Source organism: Athene noctua, chromosome 26, assembly GCF_965140245.1.
Source record: "Athene noctua chromosome 26, bAthNoc1.hap1.1, whole genome shotgun sequence".
NCBI lineage: Eukaryota > Metazoa > Chordata > Aves > Strigiformes > Strigidae > Athene > Athene noctua.
In genome coordinates this window covers 323,683-333,321 of record NC_134062.1, presented here as the reverse complement: position 1 = coordinate 333,321, position 9,639 = coordinate 323,683, and the positions used below count along the sequence as shown (strand labels likewise).

The 9,639-nt window shown below is 59.2% G+C and overlaps 2 protein-coding genes across 2 annotated transcripts in view; both read left to right on the top strand.

The window, feature by feature from the left end:
* Positions 1-38: 38 nt before the first annotated feature.
* ATP5MG (ATP synthase membrane subunit g) lies at positions 39-1,114 on the top strand. The gene is made up of 3 exons (XM_074927511.1): positions 39-178; positions 312-472; positions 934-1,114. The coding sequence occupies exons 1-3, from the start codon at positions 115-117 to the stop codon at positions 1,030-1,032; spliced, it is 324 nt and encodes a 107-aa protein (XP_074783612.1). The 5' UTR covers positions 39-114; the 3' UTR covers positions 1,033-1,114.
* Positions 1,115-3,854: 2,740 nt separating this feature from the next.
* The window catches only part of KMT2A (lysine methyltransferase 2A), a 47,592-nt gene continuing 41,807 nt past the window's right edge, over positions 3,855-9,639 (top strand). Inside the window, exon 1 of the mRNA XM_074927484.1 lies at positions 3,855-4,202. Within this exon, the coding sequence (XP_074783585.1) occupies positions 3,855-4,202 (348 nt within the window). The remainder of the gene's footprint in view (positions 4,203-9,639) is intronic.

Below are 9,639 nucleotides of genomic sequence, written 5' to 3'. Positions count from 1 at the left end.
TGCGGGCTGCCCGCGGCGGGCGCCGGGCGGGCGGGCGCGCAGGCGGCGCGCGGGCAGCCGCGGCGGCGGGGTCCTGGCGGCGGCGGGGTGACATTCAGCGGCGGGACCCGCAGCATGGCGCAGGCGGCGCAGAGGCTGGCGCGGCGCATCGCCGTCCGCGGGCCGCAGCTCCTCAGCGGTGAGCGCCGGGCGCGCGGCGGGGGGAGGCCGCGGGGCGGGAGGGACGGGCGCGGGGCGGCCCCGCGGGCATCGGCCCCGCGGGCATCGGCCCCCGGCAAACGGCGTTTCACCCCGCTCCGCTCTCCCGGCAGCCGCCGTGGCCTACTCGAAGCCGCGCTTGGCCACGTTCTGGTACTACGCCAGGGTGGAGCTGGCCCCGCCGAGCCCCGCCGAGATCCCCCGCGCCATCGACGGCATGAAGGCCGTGGTCAGGAGCTTCCAGAGCGGCCGCCTGGCGCAGCTCACCGTCAGGGTAAGGGCTAAGAGCGGTTTGTCGCGTCGGCTTTGCCTGAACCCGCCCCGGCTAGGCCGGGCTCGGGCCCCCGCCGCTACCTGCCCGCGGGAGGAGAGTCTCGCTGGGCGGCCGGGTCAGCCCAACCTCCCGGAGCAGGCGGTGTCGTCGGTCGCCCTCAGAAATGTGTTTCCTACATAAATGATGTAAGAAACGGCCTTTGCAAAGGGCTGTGAAAAACCCTGGACAGCAAGCGATGCTGTACTGCATATTTTAGCCCGTCTTAATGACGTCACCTGCTGAGAGGTGGCTGAATGTGACCAACAATCAACACTCTAAGGCGCTTTTGCTTTTTCCTTAAACTCCTGCCTTGTGGACGGGTTGGCGGCTTTGCTGGGCATACGTGCCGCTTGACTGCAGGAGCGAAGCAGGAAGCTGTTGCGGGAGCCCGTGGTCTAATCGGTGGCTTTTTTTTCTCTCAGGAAGCGCTGAGGAACGGTCTGGTGGCCACAGAGGTGCTGATGTGGTTTTACATCGGGGAGATCATAGGCAAGGGTGGCCTGATCGGGTACAACGTCTGAAGACTCACCCCCACCGACGCCCTTGTTGGGGCCGTGGTCCCGAGTCTGTAACGGGGTCTGTGACAATAAAGCCAGGAACAGATGTTGAGCTCTCGTGGTCTTTTGTGGCGGTCGGGGCACGAGCCTGTCCCGACCCGTGTTCTTACTGCCCCGGGCTGGTTCGCTGGACAACAGCTGCGCCTCAGCTGCAGCGTTAGGGAAGGCCTGCAAGCCCCGCGTTCCAACCGAGACGCTTTCGTTTGTTTCTGAACATATTTTGCATCAGCTAGTGGGAAAAGAAACGCTAGCGCGTTATTCACACGATCGCAGCCATCTGCCCCGACTTGTGTCGTGGGGTATGCAGCGCTACTCCAGGCGGTTCTGCCGCTCTGGGTTTGACTTGCTGAGTGGAAATCTGTGACGGTAAGCGGCGCTCACTGTCCCTGTCCCCTTGGCTCGCTGCAGGCTGGAGCTGTCAGCTCTCCGCAAATCCACAAGCTCGCCTGGTTTCCACACGCTTTTGTAGAGGTGTGTACAAAAACGTGGTGAGTTCGCTGCGCTCTGGCATGTGTTCAGAAAATAATTGGTAGGAGAAGCTGTCCGAACCCAGCGGTCCCGTTGCATAGGACTTCTCTGTTCTTACTGTCTTAGAAGGAGGTTCCCAGTCAGTATCGCTTTTTACTGGTACTGCCGTCGTGCCAGCAGCTCCTCCAGGCCTTGCGTTCGGCTCCCCAGTGAACCTGCAGCCCCTGCCTTGGGTGCCCACAGTGACCCAAACCTCTGGGGTGGCCACAGCGGCAGCGCAGCGATTTCTCCTCTCCCTGCAACAGAGCTTCATCCCAGCAGCGAGTCTCCTGGGCCCCCAGAGGGTTGCACAGGTGAGCTCACGCGCTTCGTATTTGGTGACCAGAAGGTCCTCGGTGGCAGCAATGGAAACTTGCTGGTTTTTTTTTTTTTCTGTTAAAAAGAAGGGTTCTTGACCCAGCAGCTGTGGGTCACAGCTGGTCACAGGCCACCTCCACATGACAGATGGGGATGCCGAGGCTTGATGAACTCTCCGAGTTGTGCAGGTGAGTCTGCGACAAGGGCAGCGACGGGACCCCTGCCCAGATTTGGCATCTGGCTTCGCTTCTCCCCACACGCCTGTCCAGGAGATCACGATTTCTGCTGAGCAGCAGCAGCCCTGCAAAACCTCTTTTATTCCTGGGGCTTGCTGGGTGCTGCTCTTGCTTCCTGTGCTGCTGAGGCCTTTGCGATTTTTCACGCCACTCGGAGGAGCTGACGTTTTCTCGCAGAGAGCACCAGCGAATCTAACCACAGCCCAGTGGGTGCCTGCACCGGGGAGGGTGAACAACAGCCCCAAAAACTGCCCCACTCCAGGAGCTCTTGGCTCCCGCTACCACCGACCCGTGCCCAGCAGAGAGATACCGGTGAGGGGAACCCGCTGGGCCCCTCTGTGTGTGTCTGCAGCACATACCCCTGAATAAGAGGGGGAGGGCTCACTGATGGGGTTCAAAGTGCGCTCCTCCTGATTTGCAGAAGGTGTCTTGGAGCCAAGAGAACCTCCCCGAGAGCCTGGTCTGGCTCAGAGTTCTGCCCATCCCGTGCAGCTTCATCCTACGTGCGCGTGCTGCGCTCTCGGGGCAGACGCTTGTGCTGCGGCTCACGGGCCAGCGCGGGGTCGGCGGCTGTCACCCTCTCCTCCCTGGGAGGGCTGGATCAAACGTGACTCGCAGAGCAGGGGAGAGCTTGGAAACACCCCAGTCCCTTTTATGCTCCCTCGAGGGACAGAAACCATCAAATTTTAGTTTTCGGAACACCGCCTGAGAAGCCACCCTGGCCCTGCTCCCAGAGCCCCCCGGCAGCATGTCAAGCGTGGAATAAGCAGAAGCGGGCGCCAGGAGCGTTTCCCTGCTCTTACACCTCGCAGACGGTGTGGGGTTGTTCCTGGAAGGGGCAAACAGCCTTTCTCTCCTCCTCAGTCCGTTTCTCCCTTGGGCTGATCAGCTTTAAGGGAAATGGGTGTTCCATAAACGCCCTCGCTGATAAATACTCGTGTGTTTGCAGCGTTGCCTTTCTCAGGGAGTGCAGCAGGCTCCTGGCGGACGCTACCCCCGGCCTTACGCGGAGGCGGCGCGCCGTGACCCCGGGGACCGGAGCAGCCGCCAGCCTGGGGCCATCGCCCTTCGCGGAGGGGGCACCGGGCCGGCCCTGACCGGGCCAGCGGGGCGAGGGGGCGCAGGTACGAGGCTGCAGCGGGCCGGAGGGGCAGGGCCGGCACCGCCCGCTCGCGGTCCCGCGGCGCCGCTCCCCTCCCCTCAGAGAGCGGCTCGCTCCCCGGCCGCGCCGCACCGGTTTCGCGGGCGGGCCCTGAGCTCGGCCCCGGGAGGCGCGGCCCGCTCCCGGCCGGCGGGGCGGCCGATGCCGTATGCGCGGTCCCGGGCGCCGGCGGCTCGCGCCCTCGCTCGGCATTGCCGCCGCGGTTATGCGGGCTGCTTGCGGCCCCGTTATGCGGCAGCCAGGTTCCGGGGCGCGCCCGCTCGGCGCCCCGCGCCTGTATGGCCCTCGGCGCTATGAGCGGCCGCGGCGGCGGGAACCTGCGCTATCCAGGACGAGGGGCCGCGCTGGGGCTCGGGCCCGGGGCCCTGCATATCGCCCAGCGTTATTCCGGGCCAGCACCCGCCGTGCATGGCTTACTCAGGCGCCCGGGCGGCGGGATGGCGGGGCCCCGCAACCTGCATGGCGCCTGCCGTTATGCAGGACCTCTGCGGGCTGGCGAAGTGATATCCAGGGCGCGGGGCGCGGCCCGGCCCCGCTCTCTGGCTCGTCGCCTCACAGTAAAGATGGCGCACAGCGGTCGGTGGCGCTTCCCTGCCCGGCCCGGCAGCGGCGGCTGGGGCCGCCGAGGGCTGGGGGGGTCCCGGCTGCGGGTGCCGGCCGTGCGGAGCCTGCGGGCCGCCGAGCCGGCGGCGGCGCCGGCGGCAGCGGGCGAGGGGGAGCGCGGCGGCCCGTGCTCCGGCGGGGCGGCGGGAAGCGGGGGAGGCGGGGCAGCGCCGGGCTCCGGCGGCTCCGGGGGCCCCGCGGCCGGGGTGGGACCCGGCTTCGACGCGGCGCTCCAGGTCTCGGCCGCCATCGGCATCAACCTGCGGCGGTTCCGCGCGGCCTGCGGCGCCGAGGCGGGCAGCGGAGAGGTGAGGAGGGGCGGGGGAGGGGGGGGAGGACGGCGGCGGCGGCGGCGGCGGCGGGGAGGGTGCGGCGCGGCCCGCGGGTCCCGGCCCGCAGCATCCCCGCTCCGCCCCGGCGGGCGGCACACCCCCCCCGCCCAGACACACCTCCCGCGCCCGCGGGGCCCGCGCCGCCGCTCCCGCTCCCCGCACAAAGGGCGCGCCCCGCCGCCGGGCCCTGCCGCCGCCTGCCCGCGGTCGGGGGGGGGACGCGGGGAGCCCGGCGCGGTCCCTCCCCGCGCACGCGACTGGCCGCCGGTGTGTTCTCGCCGCCGCCGCCTCCATTATCCGGCTCCCGCGCTCCCCGCCACTGGGAGGTAGGATGGGGCCGGGGGGGCGGCGGCGGCTCCTCTCCCCGCCGGGGGCGGTTTAACCGGGGCGCCGGGCCGAGCTCTCGTTTCTCTCCGTTGCGGAGGATGCTCGGCGGGTCGGTACCGCGTCCTTCTCCCGGGGGGGGCGGCCGGCCCCGGGGTGTCGGCCCCTTCTGCGTGCCCCGCGGGGGGGGGCCGGGCACCAGCCGCCCAGACGGGCCCCGGGGCAGCGGGGCCCGGTGCGGTTCGCTGGCACCCAGAGCGCTGCTGGGCTTTTTTTATTGCTTTTGCTTTTTTTTTTTTTTTAGTTGCTCTTCTTCCTGCCTTCATTTTTTTTTTTTTTTTAAGCCTTTCTGAGGCAGCCAGAGCAAGAGTCTGACAACAACCCACCTATTGACAGAACAGGGAAGACATGATGGGGGTGTGTTACTTACTACGAGCTGCAGCCTTCCTTTCCCCCGATTCTTGTTTTGCAGCACTTGTTAGCTGCGTCCTTGCGCCGGCAGGAAAATTCCCCAGGTCCTCTGTGGCAGGAGTGCTGTATTTTTTTGAAAGGCCAGTTCTAGCTCTTCTTCTACAGGCAGGTTGTCAGCTGCAGAGCGGGTGAGCGTATCTTTGTCTATGTTTTGCCCATCTAAAGAGGAGTTGCGTTGCTTTTCCATCACCGTCGGTGTCAGAGTTTATTAAAACACGCATAAAAATACAGTTTCCTGGTGTCTTTCTGGCTCGGTTTCGATGTTTTCTGTCGGGTGCCGTGAAGCGGAGCTCGTCGCTCGCGGCTGAGCTAGAGGAGTAATTCCTGGGCTGCAGAGCTCCAGCTCAGCAGGCTGCGGTGCGGGAGGAAGGGGCAGGGAAACGCTTCAGCCTCACCGGGACAGCACCTGGGGCTGTAACGGGGACCACCGGCCAACACCCCTTTGAATCTAGTGCCTCTATCTTACAGGCTGTGCCTTAGAATTATTGTAGGTTTTTCTGTTTCCAATAGACCAGGCTCAGTGGAATTTACCAGGTCTGCCTGAAAAAAGTTAATATCTCACGAGCTCTAGTTCAGTGGCAGAAATGACTGAAATCTGGCTAACCAACCTGACCACAGAGTTAACAACTCGGGAGGTTTTTATGTGGGGGGAGGTGAGTTGCTTTGTTTCTTTTCTTTTTTTTTTTTCCTAAGATGACACTGGGTTATTTTTTGTTTGTTTGGCTTTATTTTTTAATTCCAATTGTCTTAAAGTATAATTTTGCACCTCAAAAAACCTCTGAAATATCTTTGAAAGATTACTGAGTCTGGCCTTTAGGACATCTTTGCTTTAAAATAGCTCAAATACATTCTGGGTGCTGGCAGCTGAGGAAGGCAGGGTCTGTTGGATCTCAAGAGTTTTGCTTCTTGCATCACTTTTCTATTTAGCTCTGAAAAAATTCAGTCTGATGACATTACATATAGTGGCAAGTAATGATCAAAGTTCTTTGTGGCTTGGTGTCTGTTGGTTGAGCTTCACCCGTGAGCCGGTGAGGGGTGGACCCCAACTGTTTTTGCAGCCCATGCCGGTGTTCTTGGGTGCTCCGGGAGAGCAGGTACTCTCAAGTACTCAGAGTTAGTTATCTCGCCAAGCTGGTTCCTTTCCTTTGGTGGTGCTCAAGAAGCAGAGCATTTTGGTGTTGAAGGACCTGGTGACTTGTTCTGTGCGTGTGGTAGTGATGGTGAAGATCAGGCGGCCGCTGCCAGTCACCAGGAGCTGTAGGACACTCTGCCACGGTGCGAGTGTTCTGTGGGGCATGTAGAAAGAGCTTCAGCACATCTGGGAAACCGGCATGCGGGTGCCACCCTGGCTCTCCTGACAAGAGGGGTGCTGTTGTTGAAATGGTGAAGTTGTGGTGCCCGTGCGGGTGGGTGGAGGTGCCAGCTTTGGGCAGAGATGTTCTTCTAGACAGGGGCTTCCAGGAGATGCTGCTCCTGGGGCTCACCGTGGCCTTGGAATGGTGCTCGTACCATGCTCTTCCACGAGGCTGAGCATCTTCCCTGACCTAAAGCAGTTACAGTCTTCCACCAAGCAGGCATTCTGCAGCAGGAGTAAACTCTGAGTTGTTGCTTGGAGTTCAGGAGCCCGTGGCGATCAGGGGAAGAAGCGGTGTTATCTTTTTATGTATGACTTCTGCTCTGCGTGCTTATTTTCTCGACTTCTTGGTGCTGTGCTGCATTGGGGTGTTCACTTGCACGAGTACCTGTTGAAATTGTGTGTTACCCTCAAAACTGGACGTCACAAAAAGATAGAAGCCCAGAGCAAATGTTATGCTCGGTCTTTCCCTTGCCTCCTTGGCTATCCTGTGGGATGTAACAATTCATTTTTCATGTGAAACGTACCTGAGTTCTGGGGTGTCATTGTATATGCCCCAGGTTTCTGGTGACTTTGTAGGAATCCTTGACTTGTGCTGCAGCTCGGTGTTTCACTGAGTTATCTTGAAACTGGCTGGCTTCAAGGGAGCAGCGTTATGATACTTCGTTTTGGCACTGCCAGAGTCGGGGGGGCGGGATGTGGAACTTTTTGCCCAGTAAAGCTGTAACTGGTTGAAAATGATGGCGTTCGTCCTGCATTTCTGTTTGATGTAAATGGCACTTCAGTAATAAGGGAAATTTGGTTGAATTTTTCTTGATTTGTTATGTCAGTATTTGGTATAAGAGAAGCTTGCGCGTAATTGCTGTGTGTCTGCTATGGTTGTCGCTTCGGAGCTCCCTCCCCGTCCCTGAAGTTTAATCGAAGCTTTGGGACATAAAAGCTGGGAGCGTCTTGGACGTGTGGTAACAGTTTACTCCATAAATCTGCGTCGCCTTCAAAGTTACAGCTAAGTTGCAGAAATTTGAGGTTTAAAATGGAACGTAGCAGTGATGATGGTGTCTCTAGTAGCACTGCTGTAATTATACACGGATCGTAATTTTTTACGAGGTAAATGTTAGTTGTGAATGTTCACCAACGGCTGGCTTGTTTTGAAATGGTACCAGCTCCATGTGCAGGGAGGAAGGAGTGGCTTCCATATTGCTGCCACAGTCAAGCCTCAGCTGGAAGTACAGTTTCTTTCCTCCACAGGCGTTGAAGTTCTGTCTGTCTTAAAATTTTCTCTCCGATTGTTACATCGAGTGGCCACTGTAAAACTGCCTGGGTGTTTAACCTGTGAGGTAGAGGTGTAGAGCCTGTTCCCAGTAACACGATTACTGCACACACGTGGGGAGGGAACCGCTCGCAGGTGTTGATGTAAAACAAGAGGTGGATGGCAAACACGGTACGGAGCACAGCCCAAGAGGTGGAGGGCTCCCTCGTGATGTTTTTCCCTTCTGAAGACGCGGACACTCCTTTGTCAGGAGAGTGAAAATAAAAGTACATGGGTGAAGCATCCTGGTGAGTTTCCTGTTTCCACGATTCAGTCAGCTCTGCGCAGCACTCGAAGCCCCCAGAGGAGCAGTTTTGGTGAAGCCTTTTGGCAGAAAGGAGCTTGGGGTTCCCCACGAGAAGCTGTTTTCGCTGGAAGGCAGCGGCGCTCGTCTGGCCGCGAGCAGCAATGGGCAGGTAAGGTGGTTTCAGAAGCAGCGGTGATTCTCACTGACCGGTTTGCTCCAGGGGCTTTTTGACGTTGCGCTTCTTTCAGCTGGAAAAGTCAAGGGACAGACTCTGGCAGCAGCGTTTCGTGGCGTGCTTCTGTGTTGTCATCAAAGCACTGAGCTATAGAGCTGACAGCACCACGTTCGGAGGAAACGAGGGAAGAGACTGGATTACTCTCTGAGTCAGTCGTTCACTTCTCGGCCTCTTTGAACCGGCTTCCGAGGGCGTCCCTGCCGAGGCCGCATCCTCCCGACCTCCAGTGCATGTGAAATGGTGCCAACAGCTCCCACCGGCGAGTGGGTAACGGCATCCGCAGGCGCTCGTCTCCTGCCGGCATGTGCCAGCGAACGGGCTCGCTGCAGGTTTTCCAGCTGTGGTGCCGCAGCTCGCCGCCAGCGAGAATTAAGTGGGAAAAGGCCCTGTCTTACGTTGAGTAAAACTGCGACAGGGAGGCGTTTTGTTCAGGTTTCGGTTGTGTTTGGTTTCGGTGAACAGAAGCACGGGTAAGCTGCGTTCAGAGGGAGCTTTCTGGTAGAGGAACCACCTTGTGTTGGTTCAGGTCCCAAACCAGCAAAGCTTTGTCACTCCAGAAGAGCAGAGGAAGAAGAGGAGGTCATCTCCCCTTCTGCACCTCTCCTGTGGGCTACCCGAGGAAACCACCTGGCGTTTATTGGAAGGCACCCTCACCCCCTCCCATCTGCTGCAAAGCCCGGGCTGTTTGGCAGTGAGGCATTGGTAAAGGGCAGGCAGAGGGAGTCACCGATGCGGTGCTGCGTCTCGCCTCTTTCTCCAGCCTCAGCGGCCCTGGGGATGGCTTTGACCAAGAACGTGGGTTCTTGCAAGCTACTCCAGTCTGGTGCTTTGCTGGCAATCAAATCCATTCAGCCAGGTGGCCACACAATGTAATGCTCCGGAGTTTTCATGATCTTGTTCTTTACCAAGAGTGTTGCGGCTTGTCGTGGTCAGAGAATTCTTGGACCTGAAGGTAAAGGTGCACCACAGAATTCCCATAGCAGTGTGAGCTCTTCCCCCCGAGCCAAGCTACAAAGCATAGTCCGACTGTAACAGCACTTTTGTGCTTTGCCAGGTGGTGCATGCTTTTTTTAAGAGCGACAGATGAGTTTGATGCTACTAAAGATTTTTTTTTATGCGTCGGTACAGAACTTTAGCGCATCACCACGTGTGTGCAGAAGTATCTGAAGTCGTGGGACCTGCTGCCTTGGCGCGCTCGGCAGCTTTGTTGGTTATGTCTACTTGTATTTAACAACAAGCTCTAGAATTCTTTCCTGTCCTCTGGTGTCCAAGTCTGGCTGAAGCATTGCTTTCTAAACGTCCATTCTGGAGCCGAGGCAGAGAGAGATTTCACTTGTCAGACGCCACGTGTTGCCAGTGGTCTCTCAGATGTGGTCCAGGAGGTTTTGGTCTCGCTTTTCTCTTACTGAGTGCAAGATAAATCTCCCAAGGTAACAGTTTGGCTGAGCCTTTTCCTTGGAGGTGGCGTTGAAA